This window comes from Rhamphochromis sp. 'chilingali', assembly GCF_963969265.1.
Source record: "Rhamphochromis sp. 'chilingali' genome assembly, chromosome: 18".
NCBI lineage: Eukaryota > Metazoa > Chordata > Actinopteri > Cichliformes > Cichlidae > Rhamphochromis > Rhamphochromis sp. 'chilingali'.
The window spans coordinates 17,139,314-17,160,880 of NC_137945.1; the positions used below are offsets into that span (position 1 = coordinate 17,139,314).

A 21,567-nucleotide genomic window follows, 5' to 3' on the forward strand; every position below is an offset into this window, starting at 1 on the left:
CATTCTGAGTGGTTCCTCGACAAACTACTGCAGCAGTGTCAGTGGTTCCTTGAGGATATTTAGCATCTAACAGTGCAGCACAGATGAGTGTTTGGGTGTAATCTAACTGAATGCATTAATTATACTGTCCTTGTGGTTTATGCATGTATTTCCATTTCCCCCTTGTTTTATACTTCTGCTCCACTATATTTCAGAGGTAGGCGATTGATTTTACTTCATATCATTATTGAAGACGTATAGTAGTTTTTTACAAATATTTTTTGCAGGAAAAAACACAAAAATAATCAAGTTTAAACATTCATTTGACAGATTACCGAGACACCAGAGTACTGTTTAAAGCAAAATCATCTCCACTTTGATTGTATGGTAACATTATGCCATAGTGAGTTATTTTCCTTTTTGATGAAATAAAGAAACATTAGCGAGCTTCAGACGTTTGTGTCATCTTGTACATTTCTGTTGCAAGAATAATTTGTACTTTGAGCACATTGTTTCTTGCAGTTTCCACTGCTGTGTCTACTTTTAGCTCTGTTTTGATCTATACTAACTAAGGAAATGGAAGTCTCTTTTGCTTATTGCCAACTTTGTTCATTTTCATACTCTTCATTACAGTTTTTCCGCTTTGCCTGTTGTGGCCAAAATTAGTGACTGCTGAACAGTAAAAATACACCAGAACAGGAATCATGAGCCAAAATACATGATGATTGTGTATTTTAGCTGTATATACAACTACAGAGTCACCTGAATATGGCATTAATTGCACACACACGCACACACAAACATAAATTTGTAAGATTATTGTTTGCTGAGGATTATTTAAAATCTGTAGAAATGCAACCAGAGCTATTTTCTCCCACAGTTCTCTGGATCCGTGCCACTTCTGGACAATAAGTATGAGCTGGTAGTGACACATGTAGAAGAATGGGCTTGATGAAAACAGATTTTTCTTTATCATGGAAAAACACAACTGTGCCCTTGACTTTGGCCCTACAGCTGCTCATGTTTGGGTCGTCTGGCACCTTATATCGAACTGTCAGCTGTACGCTACTTGCAAGTGTCACCAGTAGTGACACTTTGAATAATTGATAAATAAATGTATAGATGAATATGAATGGAGTTGCATAGATGTTTTCTTCTTCTGTGATTTAAATGTTAAATTAGCAGACATTTGGATCATTTTAGGATTATTTTGGTTACACCTTTTGAGCTAAAAGTCCCCGTAGTTGACCTTTAAAGTAACTTTATAGTCTCTACATAACTTGAGGTACAGTAAGGATCCATTTACCCACTGCTGATAATAAGAACTAAAAATAAGAACTTCTCAGTTCTTGTGGGCTAATCTGTTTTTTCACCACTTGATAATTAACAAAAAAACCCCAAAACGGCCAGTTTTTACAGTAGTCACAGTCGTAGTTACAGTCTTGAACAGTTTTGTGATAAAGTGAAACTGCTGCTATTTGTTTCCCATAGTTTTCTGGATCCGTGCCACTTTTGGACAATAACTACAATGCTGTAGTGACACACGTGGAAGAGTGGCCTTGGCTTAAACCTGTGACTCAGCTGAAGTTTGGGTCCTCTTGGGCCTTTTTTTTTTATTAATAACCCTGCAATACAAAGAGCAGCAACAATGGGGTGAATTCAAGGTTAATAAAATTAAACTCAAAACTCAAACTAAGTCTGAAAAACTAATAATAAAAATGATTATTATTATTAGTAGTTTTTATTGAACTTCATGACAGATTAAAAAAAACAAAAAACAACAAAAAATTAATTTGGATTGGAGTTTTAACTTGCATTATATTTGCAACATTTCTTCCCTTCAATTTATTGCTTAAAAATCTATTGTGCAATTTTATTTTTTAAATTTTATTTTATTTTTGCCTGTCCCATTTGGTTCTTTAGCCGTCAGAATTGTTTTCTGAAGACCAACAAGGAGACCCAATGGATTTACTTTGCCAAATGGATCATCACGGCCTTGCCGTATTGGTCCATTTGATCGACCTTTGTTGTTATTATTTATTTTATTTTATTTTCAGTTGTTACAGACGGGACAGACATGAGTGAGGGATAGGAAAGGGAGAAAGAAAGATGAAGGAAAAGAAAAACAAGGGAAGAGGGACAGTGAGAAAGGGCACTTAAAAAGAGAAAGAAGAGAAAAAAAAAATCTCCTGGATCACCTGTTGAGAGAAAAAGAAGTGAAAACAAGCAAAACAAAACAAAACAGAGCAACATACTAAACACAACACCATCACGTTAATCTAGCTAAGTGTAAACAGCAGTAAATACTAAATATTGAATGTTGTTGTGTAGCAAGCAGGACCGACAGCGCACAATGTGCTTGGAAATAGCAGCCAATAAAGGTGTAGTTTATGTCTATGAACAGTGAACACCCGTTTGCACACCTGTGTGCATCAGCGCGCTTGTATTCAAAAGGTTTCCCCATGTAATGGTCTGCTAGAGGGTGTAGAGAGCCATAGCCCTGTCCCCCAGGGCATGAAGCAGGCATGGAGGAGTTCCAGGCCCCAGACATCCAGAGGCCCCAAAGTGCGAGAGCCCAAGGAGGACCACCGGAGGGGCATCCATGCCACCCTCCTGGGAAAAGCTGAGGAGAGCCCCAGATGAGGGGTCACCCAATAGCCTCAGAGCAGAAGCCAGAGGGGGCTGCAGTGATGTTCTCGCCGGCTCTGCCGGCAGCCAGCTGTGCCAGAGTGAACCGAGTCACAGGCCCAGAGGCCGGAGGCCTGAGGGCCCCCTTTGCCCCGGAAGAGGCCTGACCGAGCAACAGGCACCAGGCCCTGCCAAGTAGCCACCGGGAGTGAGCTGGTACATACCTGAGCGCCCAGCCCCCCTGCCCCGATGGCCAGCAGAGAACAGGGGTGTGTGCAATTTTTTAGTGTGGGCGGTAATCACACTTCTGCTGTAGGAGTCTCAAAAACGTACAAAAAACTCACGTAACAAATCTGACTCATTCAGTGTGAAGGGGTTAAAAAAAATAAGCCATCTGAAATAAAATAGAAATATCCAGGAATTGTTCTTAATTTACGTCAACGCAACATTCTGGACAAAGCTTTGGTACATTTTCTTTACTAAGACGTTGGATGTCTACATGACACGACTTTGAGTTCAGAAAGTGTTGTGTGTATTCATAGACAGAGAGTGACTCCTGTTTTGAAGTGATAAATAAAAGGAGTAAAAGTGAAAGTAATAAAAATGAAAGTAAAACTACGGATTTTCCAACTAGAAAAACTGAGCTGAAACAATCAAAAATCACTCCGGAAATGAAGTGAAACTGAATTGAACTAAAAACAAAAGAAAAACCAAAACTAATTTCAGAACATTTTCATTGTGCGGACAGCTGCTTGTGCGTGAGTGCACACAATGAGGCCAACACAGCTCTTATACACTATAACTGCACAACGATACATGATAATAAAAATAGATGACTTCATACTCTCTATGCTTAAAATTTTTCTCCGTTTCTCCCCTTTTCTTGTTTTTCCAGCCCCACCACCACCACTTCTTCTTTCATCCTAGTCACCCCGTATCTCTAGTAATTCCCTTGCTGGGTGTCCCGTGGGAGGAAGTTGACGCGCTAAGCCCTGATTGTATTCAGAACAGCCGTAAAAGACACGAAGAAAAGTCACTTAACCACAGCAACTGATTGTTGTTTCCTCTATCTTCCTCCTGCACAACAATTGATGATTGTCTGCGAGGGCTGGGGCTTGACAGTGTCTGATTGGCTGATTGTTCCTGCAGCGCTGCACAGGGGCCTGTAAATGTGGCATTGTGGGAAGTGCCATTGTGTGCTCTTCCTCCAGTCAAGAGCTCATTCCCACGTGAAAGAGGTGCTGAGCTGGAGTGCAAGAGCAAAGCTAGGGTGGGGCCCCAGGAAACTAAGGGGACCCATTCCCAAGCAGCAAGACCTCTGTGAATGTGTGTGTTTGCAAACAACTGCAACATAAAGTACTAGAACAACATGAAGAGGCTGTGAGTTTAAATGTCCTCAATATGTCCTTTTTTTTCTTTTCTTTTTATAGAAAATTAATTTTAAGTTAAACTCCTTCTGTAAGTCTGCAAACACATATTAAAGATCGCCATAAGCAAAACAGTTCAAACTACAATAGGTTTCACTTATCTTCAAAAGCTTTGTGCAGTTTTAAAAGGGTACTGTAAAAAAAAAAAAGCTTTCTTCTTTATGAGTGCGTTAGGTTGAGATTACTCACTTGTCACCTCCACCTGTGTGTCCAGGTGTGTCTCCTGCCCGGTGACGATGTGGCGGGCGGAGCATCTGTAGGCTCCACTGTCTCTGGCCGTCAGGTTGCTTATTAACAGGACCAGCGAGTTGGAGAACTCTCCAAATGTGAACTGCTGATTATTTAAGCCGCGAGACTGGGCTTCCTCTGTGTTGTTCACTCTCTGCCATGACAGTGCTGTGTACAGGTATTTATTGGCTAAACAGGTGAGGTGGAGGTCTCCACCCTCTCTGGCCTCCTCCAGCTGCTTTACACAGAAGCCTCCAGGGACATCTGATGGAGACACAGAGCAGAGAAATACATGGATTAGTTGGAAAGAAGAAGTAAGGAGGAGGTATAAACAAATAACCCTCCACTGAGATGAATAAGCCGTCTCAGTTTCCCAACATGCGAGTCTGGATCCTGACTGGTGCCTGAAACCAGGAGAGCTCATTCTACCAAGTCTTCATTTCTATAACCTTTGATGACTATGTTGAATGGCTATTGTGGGTTAAAGCAGCTAGTGGAATACAGTAAAAAGGCTTTTTATTTACTTTAGCCATCTGAAACTTCCCGTGGAAACGGCTTGAGAGTTTCCTGATGGCAGATAGTGTTTATCTTTCTCGAACACCCCAAGGCCTCCCGAAATAAGTGGACCTGCCAGTCCAAGGAAGTGCGCTGCACGGGGAAGTGGAATGATAAGAGCGCCAGGTTCCTGTTTCGCTCTTGCTCACACACTAAAAGCTCAGCGCAGCCTGACTGCAGACACATACACACTCAGGTTTTACCTGTACAACACACTTCACATGGCATGCAAAACTACAGAGTACGAAATGTACGTGATGCATGCAAACTGTTATGTGCTACCGGGTATTTTCAACTCTGCCTGATATCTTTGTGCAGGCATTTCTGCTCAGCTTTACTTCAGTTCTTGTATCTGAACAGTAATTCACACTTCTGGCTTTAAGTATATCTGCATCATACTGACTGCAGTTTTATTTTATTATTATTGTCAACCATTTAAATCCATTGCTCTGAGACAACAAGGTCTCTTTTTATATCAGTGTGGTGATCTTGCTGCAATACTCTTGCAATACTCAATATCCTTATCTTTTTTTGTTTTTCAAACATGATCATTATGCGAATAAGCTTGTATGCACATTTGCACATATTTATGGCCTCTTCATTTACTGCTAATGTTGACTGAAGGGTATTTTGTTTTTCATACAACATAGTAAAGATGTTGTAAGCTCAAGTTCATCATAAAACCCTGAAAATGTGCCAGCCATTAGGGAATGCATGAATGTGTGTGTGCGCGCATTGGTGTAAAAAGCAAATCAATATGAATCATAGATTTCAGAGGATTTTAACCTTCATGCTAGTAATGGAGTTGTTTACAGTTAAGTTTTTGAATAAAGGTGTTTTTCATGTGTGCTATTTTGCCTTTGTGGATTTCAGCTTTAATTCAATGCAAAAGTATTGCATTAACTGTTCTTACACACAGTCCCACATTTTTAGAGGCACAGAAGTAAGAGGTCAACTGGCCGACAAGCAGTTTTTCCCTTGAAAGTTATCATTAGACTAAAAAAACCCAAATAATCTATTATACTCCTTAAAAATAATGATTCATGAATCCACTTGCCAGCTCTGCAACACCAAAAGGCCTGAAATACCAGAGAAGGTGACTAAAATGGATGATCGCAGAATTCTTTCCATGGTTAAGAAAAATCCCATCACATTATCTAGTCAAGAACAGTCTCGAAGAGGTAGATGCATCATTGTAAGGTCTACAATGAAGAGACCTACATGCGTGTAAATACAGAGGGTTTGCAAAGGTACAAACCATTGGTTACATTCAGGAACAAGAAGGAAGCATTAGACTTTGTCAGAAAACAAACTAAAAGAGCCTGCACTGGTGAAAAAAGGATCTTTGGAAAAATTAAAACCAAGTTAAACTTGCACCAGAATGAAGAGAAAACAGCTCATGAAGTTTACCGCATCATCTGTCAAACATAGTGGAGACAACGTGATGAACCTGCCTCTTTTGGTTGCTGGGCTGGCAGGTTGTCTTTGTGTGTTTTGTGTTAGAGATGCACAGCGGGTGTGGTTGAGTTATTAGTGACTGGGAACACCTCGGCCCAGTCTTCACCAGTATAGACGCGCACTCCATTTGCTCCCTCGGGGGGAAAAACAACTCGACCTTTTTCCTTTTCTCTCTACCCAAACAACATTTCACTCACCACGTTAGGCAAAAAGCAAACATGCCAACACTACTCACTTACTGACTGAGGAATGTTTTTTTTCCTTTGTAACTTCATTGAGTTTTGTTGAATTCAAATAAAATGTTTTTGTTGTTTTACTTGACTAATGGTCTGATTATGTGTCACAGCTTTTAAGCCACTCGTGACAGAATAGTAATGTATGGCTGCCAAAGGAATTAAGGCACTATTGTACATTCATGATGTGAGAGCTGCTAGAAGTAGTAGGATGGATTGTAAAGTGTACAGGGTTCTATTCTCTGCTCTGATTCAGCCAAACGGCACAAAACTGATTGGACAGTGCAACCCAAGAGTTTCTTAAGTCAAAGAAATGGGATATGTTTCAGTGGCCAAGTCATTCACCTGATCTCAACCCAACAGAGCACATTTCACATGTATTAAATACAAAACTGAAGGCACAGAGACCCACATACGGAAGGCAGCTGCAGACCTGGCAAAGCATCTTAGGGACGAAAACAGGACATTTGGTGATGTTCATGGGTTCTACACTACAGAGAGTCACTGACTGCAGATGGTTTTTTTTATCCAAATATTAAAAACAATCCTTATATTTAAGATTATGTTAGTTTATCTAATTGAGTGTTTAAAAAAGGGTGGACTTGTGTTAAAAGCTGTCATTTTTAAACAATTCATGCAATACCTTTTTAAAGTCCCTGAATTAAATCTGAGAGTCTGCTCTGCAGTTTCATCTTGAATGTTTGAAATTCCACTATAGTGGTGTGCAGAGTCAAATCTGCAAAAAACTAAAAGAAATCTAACTATATATTTGAATGGGTAAAATAATCAAATAAGTATAAGATAGTTTGGTGTTTCTATTTTGGGAACATGCAGGCTCTGCATAAAGAGACTTCGAGTTAATGTACAAAGGATCAAGCAGAAGCTTTACTCCATGTTTATGATGTGGGAATAAGGAAAGAAAACTCCCACAATGATTGATCTTGTCTGGGATCACCTGTGATGTAGAAGTGGATGTCTAGCTGGTCTGCCCCCGCAGAGTTGGAGGCGATGCAGCGATACACTCCAGACACAAAGGCCTCTGCGACAGTCAGGACCCCCACCGTCTATGGAGAGCACAAACATCCGCATGAACAAACCGGCACTTAGGACATTATGAAAAACACCCACATTCATAAAGTTCAGGCTCATTACCTCTGCCACTGATGGCAGGAATCATGTTTTCCATGGGCTCACTGAGAAGACAATAGCGGTCTCTGAGCCAGACCTCTTGCCCATTTCCAACTTAGTAGGTCAACACTCGTATTATAGGTGAGAAGCTCTAAGTGTGTGCGGGAGAGACTTTACTACGAGGGAACCTGCAAGCGTGTGCAGTGGAGTGTCCCTTTAATAAGAGGTTTAAAATATTATGCACACTCTTTTTTGGATTAGTGCACCTGCAGGAAAGGAATATGCCAGAATTTGGACATGAAATTTTTCCTATAGAGCAAACTGGGATTTTTTTTAAAGCTTATTTTCTACAATAATATATCACAGCTTTTCTGTCAGTCCCAGTGTGCATTTCTGTTCTTTACTTACCCTTTTCTTCCCCCGAAGCACTTCCTCTCTGTGCGTAACACTCAGGATGTGGTTGTGTGTAAACGAGGCGGGAAGACTCTCTGTCACAGGGCTCCATAGTGAGGAAGACGTGGGACACACACACCTTGAAGGCGGAGGAAGAGAGGGACTCAGCTGTGTTTGACAAAAATAATTTTTGGCTGCTTCCAGGTGTGCAAGTGTTTTTCTCAGCTGTGCTCAGCAGGAGGAAGAGCAGAACATCAGGAAAACGCTTTGACAGCTGCTGCTTGATGTTAAACCATGAATCACATCATCGTTACTATCACCACATTTTTGTCAATAGCCTCATGCCGTCTTTCCCTGCCCTGCAAACTGACAATAGTGGATCTTTGAAGTGCTATGTAATGTTGGATTGTTCATCTATGAAGGATGCAGAGGTGGTATTGTCATCCTGCCGATTAACTTCCTTCTATTCTTAACAAATTAGCCCACATTTCCAGGACACGAGTTCCTGTCCCTCAATGACTCTTGCAAGTTTAAATCCATAGATTACACACCGGAGGAGCTGTGGGAACTTGAGCTTATGCAAGACGCTTTTTGGTTATTTACGCACATCACCTCATGACGAAAAAATTCTTAAATTATACAAGAGTTGGGTGGGGCCTTAATACACAGACTGCTTGATCAGTTAGTTTCGCAACTCTAGGAGAGAAGATCATCGCTTGGGTTTTTTTTCTCTCCATTTCTTGTAATTAGTCTGTGTAGGAAATGCTAAATGCTAAATTCATGAATTGAAATTATCTAGATCAAATATGATGTGATGTAAAGAGAAACAAAAATACAACCAGGAGTGAGTTATTTTTTTGCAATATAATAATGATGTTAATAGTATCGTAATCTGTAGATATTAATTTTATTTCCTTCTTAAACACACTAAGGTGTTCCCAGTGTAGTAAAAATAAGTGCAGGATTTCATTATTTTAATAAACTTGATATAATTTTGAGTATGATTTTTTTTAATTTGTATATAATATATGCATTTAGAGTAATTTACTGAAATTTGTTTAAATGTTTATCAAAATATATCATGTGAAAAAAGATTTTGACCATAAATTGATCTTGTTTACCAAAACAACCCCAAAAAACATATTCAGAAAAATTGTACATGTATTCAAATGAGTCATTACTTAAACAATTACTGCAGTGTACATAACAAAGTCATAATAACATAATTTTCATATGTGATACTGTTACGTTCCCCTGAGCGGTCTAGGCGGGGAGGGGGAAGTAACAGAATTGACTGGGTCAGAAAAAGGAGTCAAGGAGGCAAAAGGGTTAAATTAAAGAGTTTTATTAAAGTTTCAATTTATACTAACTAAAAGAGATGGACAAGCCGCTATTACCATTTAAGGAAACAAACAAAACTCAGGCGTTGGTCAATAAAGTAAAACGTAAGCCAAAAAGAAAGAGCAGCTCACTAGCTGAAAACCACCAAAAACACAGCTCACTAGCTGTAACCACACTACTGGCACTCTGGCCCAGAGCTCACCTTTCCCTGGGCTTAAATACTTTTAATTACTGATGTGAGTCAGCTGTGTAACAGGGAAAGGTGGCACCTCAGGCAGAAGAGGTGGTGGGACATGCCCACACAGGCACCTTCAGGAGGAGAGAGGCCCTGCTAGGGCCGTAACACCCCCTCCCATAAATACAAACCCGTGGTTTGTCAAACTATCACGATAACCAAAACAAGTCCATAACCGTTTCATCACCTACTTGCAGGCTTTCCACCTACCAAACCCCATAGCAATGGTTGGGCATTTCCTGCGGAAGCTGCCAACCCCATCTCAGTGGGTTCACAACATTGACAGAGAGTGGCCCCAGACCCTTGAAAGAGTGTCCCATGTGATAGCCAGGGGTTGGAACCATCATATGTGGAGAACCCAGCAGGCAGCTAGTGGGCCTTATTGAAACACTTTGCAGACGATTCCTCAAGTCATCGGTACAGGCATGTTTGTTAGCCAGGGTTGCGGGTCTTACTGGTGGTTTTATACACAGTCTGTTCCCCTGCAGGTCATTTTGGGGACCTGGGAAATTGTCAACCAGCGGCCGTTCAGGGTTAATTGACCCCTTACACTGACCACAGGAGCCCCTTACACAACTATGCCCCAAGTGTGGTCCTTTGCTGGGCCTGACAACCTTGTTAGTTTGAGAACCATGAGTGACTGTTTTCAAATCAGGCCTTCTTCCCTTTCGATACGCTTTCCGCTTAAGTTTCACACAACCAGCAACCACATGGCCAGGCTTGTGGCAGAAGAAACACAGTTTTGCTTTGGAACTTGAAACCACCACTTTTTCAGCCTCGTTAGCTGGCTCCCTCCTAGCTCTCCAAGATGTATTGTAGTGAGAAGGGATGTCACAGTCTACAGCATTTGTTTTATGAGTTGGGGTAAACTCATCGGCCAGTATGGCAGCCTGCTGTAAAGTGGAAACCCTCTGTTCACTTAAATAAAGAGCAATACACTCAGGAACAGAGTTTTTAAAATCCTCCACAAGCATGAGCTCACGTAACGACCCCAAACTGTTAACCTGGCTTGCAGAGCACCACCTACCAAAAAGCTTTGCCTTCTCCCGAGCAAAGTCAAGGTAGGACTGACCCTGTGCCAACTCCAAACCTCGAAAGTTCTGCCTATAGGCCTCAGGCACAAGTTCATAGGCTTGGAGGACGGCACTTTTGATCTTTTCATAAACTAGGCTGTCCAGCCTAGACAGACCAGAGCAAGCTTGCTGAGCCTTACCTGTGAATTTACACAGCAACATCACCCCCCACACGTCTTCAGGCCACTGTAATGCAGTTGCTATGCTTTCAAACACACTGAAGAAGCTCTCAACACTGGATTCACAGAAAACGGGAACCAGGTGGATGTTACTGCTTACAAACGAGCTTCTAGACACCTGTGCACTGATGGCTTCATCAGCCATTTTGGGGGCCGGAGAAGGCTTAGCAAACACACCCTAATTAAGACACTACGACACCCGTCTGCCAACTCACTCAGAAACTACACAACTTAGTTTAACTGACCTCTTACAGCATACACAATAAACAAACACAACTTACCCAGTTCCTAAGCACAACAACCTTTACCTACCTATCTTCTGGAGCGTGCTGGGCTCGAGGCGACTTGAAAGGCAGAACTTCAGCGACCGGAGCCCTGAATTGCCTACCCCCAACAGGGAACTAATCCCCGCCCAGGATTACTCCGAAAATAAAAAAGGCAAAATAACAAAATAGTGCCCGAAGGAAGAACTTAATAAGCTCAGCTGGACACTCACCTAACTTAACTGGGAAGTTGAATGTCTAAAGGTGAAAAAAAAAAAACAAGATAATCAAAAACCAATTCCAACTCAAAACTTCCTTTTCAACAATCCCGGACGAGCCCCCACTTGTTACGTTCCCCTGAGCGGTCTAGGCGGGGAGGGGGAAGTAACAGAATTGACTGGGTCAGAAAAAGGAGTCAAGGAGGCAAAAGGGTTAAATTAAAGAGTTTTATTAAAGTTTCAATTTATACTAACTAAAAGAGACGGACAAGCCGCTATTACCATTTAAGGAAACAAACAAAACTCAGGCGTTGGTCAATAAAGTAAAACGTAAGCCAAAAAGAAAGAGCAGCTCACTAGCTGAAAACCACCAAAAACACAGCTCACTAGCTGTAACCACACTACTGGCACTCTGGCCCAGAGCTCACCTTTCCCTGGGCTTAAATACTTTTAATTACTGATGTGAGTCAGCTGTGTAACAGGGAAAGGTGGCACCTCAGGCAGAAGAGGTGGTGGGACACGCCCACACAGGCACCTTCAGGAGGAGGCCCTGCTAGGGCCGTAACAGATACCTTATGTGCCTGGATGCTGTCAGTACAAAGAACAACAGTAAGAAACATTATAATCACTTTGACCTTCAGATCGCTCTATTAACCCTTAAAGGAGAGATCAAAGGTCAAATGTGACACGACATATGAACCCGTGACAACACACTATACAGTTGTAAGAATCATAGTTTATTTTTATAAGTTTACAAGTTATTTTTCAAATTCTGACCAATAAATCATTAAGTTGACTTTGAAGACATTGGTGGATGTACGCCTGTCTTTAATGGACACAAAATTTTTATCAGAATTCATTCAAAACCTTCTGACCGATCATGTTTGCCGACCTACAGGCATAAACTTCTTGGTATAAATAATAACTCTTGTGCTTATTCAAAATGTTAACTATTCAGATCAAAATTTTAAATATTTTAGCTATAAGGAAATGCGTGGATATAATTATTTCTACTATATAAGTGATGTTTCTGGAGAAAACACAGTCACACTGCATTCAAGCGTTGCTTAAAAGCAAACAAACATTTAAAGGATTTATTATCTGAATGCTGTTGAAGTTTGCTGTCTCTGAAAATGATTTGTGCTTCTTTTTGTTTTGGTAGCTTGAATTTCTAAGGTGCATCAAACCAGATGAAATGTCATGTGAATTGCATTTTAGGAAAGATTCAAACAATAATAATGTCACCTCTCAGGAACTGAAACTAAGTGAAGGATGATGCATTTATGAGGCAAGCTGCTCACATTTGAAAAAAACACAACAGTATGGCTTCTGTTTGATTGTTGGTCCACAATTTAAATAAAGAAGGATGTATAAATTAAAATAATCCAAAATTCTGTGATTTATAGAATCGTTAAACAGTTTTATCAGTGGAAAACAGAAAAAAAATGCACTATATTAGGATATATAGTTAGTGTTGGATCAGGTGACCATGAGTCCTCCCTTAGTTATGGTGCAATAGGTCTCGGCTGCTGGGCGACTCCCATGATGCACTGAGTGTTTCTTCTTCAGTCACCTGTTTCACTCGCTCTGTGTTAATACACATTTCTGCATTTCATTATTATTAAAATCTGGCTCTCTTTCACAGCGTGCCTTTGTTTGTTTTCCATCCCTCAACCTAACAGGTCGCGGCAGATGGCCACCCCTCCCCGAGTCTGGTGTTTCCTTTCCATTGCTCATAGCAACTGTTGTTGTGATTTGGCTCTAAATAAATAAAATTCAACTGAATTCAATAATAAATGGTTAAGATGAGCAAATTGTTAAATTCAGTACCAACAGTCACACAGTTCTGTAAAACGTTTCAAAAAAATTGACAGTGAGGCAACAATACACTGGAAAAGTTACGCAACGCTAGCAACGCTGGTGAAACCTGTAATGTTAGGAGTGAAGATGTGGAGGAATTCACTACTCTGTGAAAGACTGTGTGTGCACAGAGCAATGTAAAATGTTTCTCAACATGAAATTACAAAGAACTGGGGAGTTTCATTAAGAAAAAAAACAAGTAAGCGCAGACTTTCAGTACTGAGCAAAAAGCAAAACTGAAAGTCTGATCTACATTAGAAACAAGTTTGAAATCATTGCACCTCTGAAAACAACTATCAGTTAACACAGCTCGTCTCTGCGCCCACATATTCAGGTTAACACTGAAACATAAAAAAAACTATATATATATATATATATATATATATATATATATATATATATATATATATATATATATATATATATATATATATATATATATATATCTTGCCTAATATGATCTTGCCTAATTTTTGCAAAACCAGATTGCAACAAGCTAATTGTGTAGTTGCGCTGCCACTCTGGTCCAGACCTGCTATTGAAAACAACTCATTACAGTGAGTAAAACCCACGCTATAATCAGATTTGTCATTCTTTTTTTTTCTTTTTTTTGCTGTAAATCAACAAGCAAAGAAATCCTCAGAAGTTTCAAAGGACCATATAGTCAATCATATATTTTTTCTAAAGTTTACAATTTTTATTTATTATTTATATTCTTTTCAGATTTTAATAAATATCTTACAATGCCTCATGTGAAAAAGGCAACCTTTACAAACGTTCAACGTTTATGCTTGCTAATTATTTGTGTTGAGATTTACTTTTTCATTTAAAAAAAAACGTGTAGATGTTATTACAAAATAGCTAAAATAGTTTATATTATAGTGAAAAAAAATATTGCACCCTCATTTCATCTAGTGAATACAATTTTGCTTGTTTAACCTCCACTCTTCCACGGCATGCATTTTTAATTTCTCTTTGATATTTGGGCTGATTGGGACCTGATCAATGTAAAAACAAAGAATTACTAGATTCTTTTTTTTGACCTAATCTATGTTTCTAAGAAAAATGAGAGCCACATATGAGGATATTCATTTAAAATTTCGATAGAACAGTAGCAGTATAATGTCCTTGTAAGTGGATATCAGGCCCTTGCAGAGCAAAATTGAGTATTTTGGTCTAAATAACCCAAAATGTGATGTCCACATATGTGGACGCCAGGAGGTTAAAGGGGAAATGAGTCTGTTTGCAGAGAGACAGAAAACCAAAGTGTGACACGGATTAGATCTCCGGTGGATTCAGTTTATTTGTTCTCACATTTAATTTGTCACTGATCCGGAAAAGTCCTGCGTGTGTTATCCTCTATCGCCTCTCAGCTGGACAGCTACTGCCCAGTTCCACTTTCTCTCGCTTGCAGAAGGCTCAAATTGCAGCAGATCACTCCTGTTTTAACTCGGCCGCACTGACTGCCTGTGAAGTTTTGAATAGATTTTAAACAATGGATTAGCTCCACGATACTGATCTTTTAACTCAGTATTTTGCCTCCAGGTCACTGAGGTCATCATTCCAATGACTTCCCTCACTGCCCTCACGTAAAAGCTAAAGGCGACCTTTGAGGTTATTGCCCTCGGGCTCTGAAACAGCGTACCTTCCCACAGAAGAAGCTGTTCAGCTGACAATGTTAAATCACCTCTAAATACCTCACTGTTTTTAGATTTTTAGGTATTTTAGTCAAATCTGAGGTGTCTCTCGGTTTGGTTGAGCTCACTATAATTTTTTTCTGTTACAGTCACAGTTTTTTATCATTGGTAAAAATTTATTTGTGTTTTTATTCAAATTTTCTGACTAATGTTTTTCACTTATGATCTTTACTATGTTCTCTGTTTACGTGTATGTGTATGTTCCTGTTCAAAAAAAACTGACTTCAAGTGATTAAGCTAACACTTACTGAACTGTTAATTATTCATGTCAACCACTAATGTGAAGCCAGTTTAAATGTTAATTAAAATCCTGAGCAATGAATAAATTCTCAGTAACTTACAAATGTTAATGTCTTAAGCTGAGGTATTTGTAGCTCACATACCTCAGCACAACAAGTACAGACTTCACCTCCACAGATTCAAGCTCTCCTGTTTGTGCCTCACTTTCAGTACACTGCAGGTGATCATCTGGCTGCACACAAACAGCCTAAATAGTGAAGAAGCGTTACTTAAATACGTAGAAAAATATAATAAGGGTGCGTTTAGTTTCTAAATTCAACTATAAAAGCTTTTTAAAACTAGCTGTTATTACAGAATTACATTTTTAATGTGAAAAATCTGGTGCGCACCTGCAGACCAAGCCACTGGGCTGAAAACTGAAGTTTCCTCACATACCCACTGGAGGCTGGCTCCACAGGTGAGTGAATCCCTGTAGACTCCCATGTCTAAATGGCCAGTTTTGCAGCAGAAATAAACAAACCTGGACTTTGTGTGCAGGGGTGATTTCTTTTTTATTTTTATAAAACAGCTACCTTATAAAAGGATGCCCCCTCCTTTTTTTTAAGACATTAACTCTCCTCCAGCTTGTAAACGATCACTTCCACTTTGTTCACTGATGCTCTGCCTGTTTATGGATGTGCCACTGCCCCCCTCCTCTCACCTCTCTGTCTCTGTCTGTATCCTTGTCGTCATCTTTTTCTGTCTGCCCTGAGCTCCTCCCTGTCTTCGGTTCCTCTCTGCTCACTGATTGCTCTTCCTCTTGGCATCGAGATAGTGTGCGAGTTACACAAGCGACCCACCCTGTGCATGACACCAAGGGCCTGACACACACATGCTATGCGAATGCACACAGACACCCACACCTACAGTACTATACCACCCAGCTAATACTCCCACGCCTCTCAGGAAACACTTTCTGACTCAAAGTCGCCCTCACACACACACACACACATACACAAACACACACACACATAGAATTAGTTAGATGGATGCGTGAACATGAACATGGTTAGACACAGAAAATGAACACGTATAAATTTCTATATATGCACGCAGACACACCACATTCACACAGTGTGTGCTTGCAAACAGGGTGAGCAGCGGCTGCTTGGGTATATGAACGGACTGCTTCGAGTTGTGTATCAGAGGGGTCATCTGCTGCCTTTTCTTCCTTTCCTGTTATGTTGCTTAAAATACACTTTTACTGCTGCAACTGTGTGTTCCTGTATGAGCCCCCAACCCCCCAAAATAACCGTGGCGCATGTAAACGAATACACAAATATAAGCAAGGTTTAATGCAAAAAAACACAAACAACTGATATAACACTTCAGTACAGCTTAAGAGAGTCATACAGAGTCAAATATTGTCATATGTAAGTTAGTTGTATAAAATTATTAAATATTAGATTCATATATTACTCATAGAACATCTGTATACAAGCAATTAATCACATTAGCAGACACCCGTAGAATAGGATACACACACACACACACAATTGTGCGCAAGCACACACGCTGTCACCCTCTTTACGCTCACATGCACAAATGGACTTTATTCAAACACTTATGCTACTCATTCTCATAAAATGGCTTGTAGTATCACGCATACACTTAGATTTTAATTAACTTCTGATACAAAGACAACAGGGCTGTTATACTGACACCATATGACACATAAATGAGACATTTTGATATGGGATGATAGTGAACGACACAGGAGCGACACAGGATCGTCTCTGGCCTTCTCAGACTTCCTACATGGTAGGTATCTGCAGACACTTAGTCTGTTAATAGAGAACTGAAGGAATCCCATAGTGAACAGCACAAAGCATGTCCTCTCTCCTTTTTCGCCCGTCCAAGGTAAGCACACTGATCTTCTACTGGTGGTTAAAAAAATCGCAACAGAAACTCACAGCTTTTTCTCGTTTTCTCTTTTGGTTGTCAAAATCAGATCGGGGCTTGGGACAGGCAGGCACGGTTCATGCACCCATTTTAGTACCACTCTAGGACACAAAAAACAAGCAAAGCAGCTCCAGAAATGTGGCTGGTGGATGGGTGGAATTGCACTTTTTCTGGCTCAAATGTCTGTGAAATATAAAAAGCATCGAACTACAGGACAGCCTGGTGTAGCGGGGAGACTTAAACTGGAAAAAGGAAGGAAATAAATAATCAGTGAAGCAGGTGTCCTTATATCCTTAGTGTTGTGGTGTATATAACTCCTGGTTTTTTGTATCTCCTGGTCGTCACTGCTCAGCAGTGTTCCAAGTCACTTTACTCATTTTCCAGTATACCGAGCTTGCGATTGTCACTATGGATCACTGATGATGTCACTGAGGGTTTTGGCTGCTGTCGAGAGGCACCGATGAGTGTGTGGAGGTGGCGGTGATGTAGGGGGAGGGCTCCAGAGTGGGAGGTGATGGGGAGTTTTTCTTTTGTAAATGTGAAGGATGCTGGGTTGTGGTGCAGGTCAGGGCTGGTGATGGAAGGGGGTTTAGAGGTATGTGTAGGGGGCAGACGAGTTGGGGAAGGGGTGTGGGGGTGCTCTCAAGAATAGATCAAGCTCTTGAGGAAGCGGGCCGTGCCACGTTTGAAGACGAAGGGACAATCACGCCGCTGGGAAGCGCCTCGAGTCGGAGAGGAAGCCAAACAACGAGAGGAAAAGCGCTCTGATTTTTGCACAGGAAGCCCAATGCACCTCCTGCTCGGGCCAGATAAGAGCGCTGCAGTTCCCAGGGCCAGACCCAGCAGTGGACCCAGGACCCAGGCGAGAGGCCCCCCGTCAGCCTGGCCCAGCCTGGTCCACTGTCCCTGGGCCTCCTCCAGCACGGCGTCAGGCTTGTGGTGGTGCAGCCGGGCTGCAAAGAACAAGGGGCCCAGTGAGGATCCAATCAAAAGTACCAGTCCAAAGAAATACAATCAGCACAGAAACTGAAGCTGAACCAGAACAGAGCTTTACAAAGGACCGTGAGGCAGCCAGTTAAGAAGCCAAATGTAATCTGCAGTGTAATTACTGTGCAAACATGCTTGACTCATTTTTTAGGTATACTATAACTTCTGCTGTTCTACTTTGTTGGGAAATACAGCCTTTTTGTTTATTTTATGCCTCTTTCTTTATGTAATTACAATACTGCTACAAATCACATTATATTAATGGAATAAAAATGGCTTAAAGTCGAATTATTCATCTAAGTGATGATTAAAAACTGGGCTTTGCCAAATTTCTCACATGTGCAGATTGCATCTGACATCTTACTGTGAAACAAGACAAAGGTGCTGTCACACATACAATAAACGGCATGAACAAAAGAGCTTACATCACTTGACCTGGATTTACTCTGACACTGAAGATTGCATACTTTGGCGCTGCCAGGCAGCCTGAGACAATCCTAATGTACATTATGTAGATAACTTTTGGCATTTGGATGAGATTGATTGGCGTGGCGCCTTGTGAGAGTGCCAGGGTTAAGGGTCAAGTACAGTTATGATGTCAGTGTGTCTCAGGGGGCAAAAGAGCGTGGGCAGCTGCTGTGGTGCTCTCAGGTAATACTTAACCTTTCTGACTTGTTTGTAAGGAACACAATACGTGTCTGACCTCCGAGAGCAGCTCAATCAATGTTTCTGCCAAAATGCCTGCTTGGATACTGGCGTGTGTTTAAGGCTGACTGTCCCTTTGCTTCATCGGGCTGGGCCATTTCTCATGAGAACTTTGTATATTGAGTGTGTGTCAGATATAAGAAAAAGCATCACAGGATGCAGTGTGCAATCACAATAATAAACAGGCCTCTCACCCTGCCTCCTGGACAGGAAATTCATTAAATCATAGCGTTTGATTTGGAAACCAACAAATCGTGACTGAGAGCACGGAACTGGCTGCTATTGAAGTGTGTTTTTTTTCTCTGTCCTTTCAAGTCTGAGATACAACGTGTACTGTGTTTGTGAATGTACCAGGCACACACACACACACACACACACACACATAGGATGCAGATTTGTATGAACTTAAACAAACATATGGAAAGGACACATGGACAGTAAGAGAACAAAAATATGAGAAAGAGCTGCACAATCAAACAAACATGCAAACACTGGGCCGATGAAATACACACACACAAACACACACACAGACACACACACATTTTCACACATTCCTGCACATGAAAGGCCCCCAAAGGCATCTGTTCTGGTTACAAGAAGGAAACGCTGTCTGAACACACGCAGAAATAGACAAAACATGTCTCGTTTTACAACAAAAAAAATAAAAAATCACACACACACACACACACACACACACACACACACACACACACACACACACACACACACACACACACACACACACACACACACACACACACACTCCAATGAGTAACATAGAAGAAACATCATTATTTATTCTATGTGCACATGAAGTGTTATAATATTATTAATATTTTTAACCTTGCAGCCAAAAAGGTAAAAAAAAATATATATATATGCCTTTTTTTTTTTACATTTTTGCAGATTAATTATGCACAGTATGTGAAGTAAATTTCTGAGGTGCCAGATTTTAATATAATAAAAGCACTTGAAGCTCTGTATAGCTGTATGGTTTTTATATTTGGCTTATATTGTTCTTCTGGTCAATTATGTGCATACTAGGAAACCAGCTATCTTTATTTAAGAATTTATAAAGTATAGAAAATTATACATTTTAATGGATTTTATAAATTAGTTTAGTGCTTTAGTGCTTAGTGCTGGTAAGGTTGTGATGTTCTGGGTACTTACAGGCCTTTAGACGGACAGGGATGCCAAAGCCACTGGATGTGTGGAGGAGGGACTCCGTGGGATGTGCAACGCAGGGCTTGTCTGCTCCCCCGTGGTACGGAGCCCGGGTCCTGCAGCAACACCGCTTTCTCCCCTATTTTTGGACTCACTGCAAGACGAGATGATGCCGAGATAAACATGATAAAAAAGTGAGGTTTAATGTCCTGAGGACAGGACATTTAGAGCTGAAGAAGTATTTTTGTTGTTGTTGTTTCTCACCGTTAACCACAAGTGTGAGTGTGAGATTCTGGTAGAGTCTGTGTTCCTGGTTTCGTACGAGGACCGTGTACTTCCCAGCATCCTCTTCTGCAACATCCCGGATAACCAGGGAATTTCCACTCATGTGGTATCTGGAGCATTGCTCTGCTGCAACCGTGCCATCCTTCAGCCTGCCAGGAAAAAAAAATAGACCTCTGAGTAAAGTGGAGAGGAGGGATGTTTCCGAAAAGCTTCAGGTAGTGTGTGAAGGATGAAACAAAGTTGCAGGGAAGGAAATAAGTTGGAATACTTAAAGTGCTGATGAGTCATATTTTATTGGGAAGTCATTCCCTCTTTCCAAGAAATTAAGAAGTTAGCTGAGATAAGCTTCCAGGTTAAAGGAGGTAAAGCATAAATAAAAAAAAAAACACTGGAGAGGTATGAACACTAAAGAAGAAGCTCTCAAGTCACAAATTTTGTGAGGATACAGGAGTATTTCTGATCACTTACCAAATGACTTTTGGGGCCGGGAACGCTCGCAGTTTGGGAGAGATTTTATAAGATTTCTCTCCTGCTTGCACCATCATCACCAGTCCGTTTCTGGGTTTCAGGTTGATAAATGGTCGGTCTGAAAATGAGGGAAAAATGTGCATTAAAAAAGCTGATGTCAAATTTTGGAAACCGCTGTGACGTTCTGGAGCCTGTGATAAAGAATGCGCTGGTCACAGAAACTTAAAAAAATTAAGCAAGCATGACTGGAATGAGTAATCCGGGCAGATGACTGGTGAATTTCCTGAATGTCGGGATGGGTCAGCGGAGGAAACTCACCATAGACAGTAACATTGACGTGTTTGTGCTGGCTTTGATCACCACTCTTGACGCGGCACGTGTAGCGGCCTCGGTCTGAATGCTGGAGCTTCGGGATGGTCAGAATACTGTAGAACAACATTTCTGTTTGATGCTTCACAAGCCTTTTGAAAGTTGAGCCGGCATTGATACTCTGCAGGATAACATGACAGAAGAGCCATGAGATTAACACTGAAGGGTAATCTTTTGATTGTGCAAGGGAAAGAGTTATGCACTTGTTATAAATCAGTAATAACGCCATTAATTACAGCCCTAACTAATAGAGTATAAAATGAAAGACATTTACCAACCCTAAAGGGGATTTCATTTGCACAGGCAGTGCTTTTGTGTTACCTACATACCTTCCACTTATTTTACACTTCAAAATAAATATGAATAGAATCTCTAAGACGTTTACTTGAGTATAAGATGTAGCATGCTTGGCTGATAGAATATATATTTTGCGAAGTGAGGCAGGAAGTTGGTTCTTCCCTATCAAAGGTAATTTTTCGTCTAAACATGTGCTTCTTTCATCTCCAGAGACTG

At 40.8% G+C, this 21,567-nt stretch overlaps 1 protein-coding gene across 1 annotated transcript in view; it reads right to left on the reverse strand.

Moving 5' to 3' along the window:
* The window catches only part of flt1 (fms related receptor tyrosine kinase 1), a 52,576-nt gene that overhangs the window by 21,595 nt on the left and 9,414 nt on the right, over window positions 1–21,567 (reverse strand). The window contains exons 7-13 of the mRNA XM_080864917.1: window positions 21,004–21,175; window positions 20,686–20,803; window positions 20,197–20,366; window positions 19,939–20,086; window positions 8,045–8,168; window positions 7,464–7,572; window positions 4,224–4,526 (exon numbers count right to left, since the gene is read on the reverse strand). Coding sequence (XP_080721043.1) covers window positions 4,224–4,526; window positions 7,464–7,572; window positions 8,045–8,168; window positions 19,939–20,086; window positions 20,197–20,366; window positions 20,686–20,803; window positions 21,004–21,175 — 1,144 coding nt within the window. The remainder of the gene's footprint in view (window positions 1–4,223; window positions 4,527–7,463; window positions 7,573–8,044; window positions 8,169–19,938; window positions 20,087–20,196; window positions 20,367–20,685; window positions 20,804–21,003; window positions 21,176–21,567) is intronic.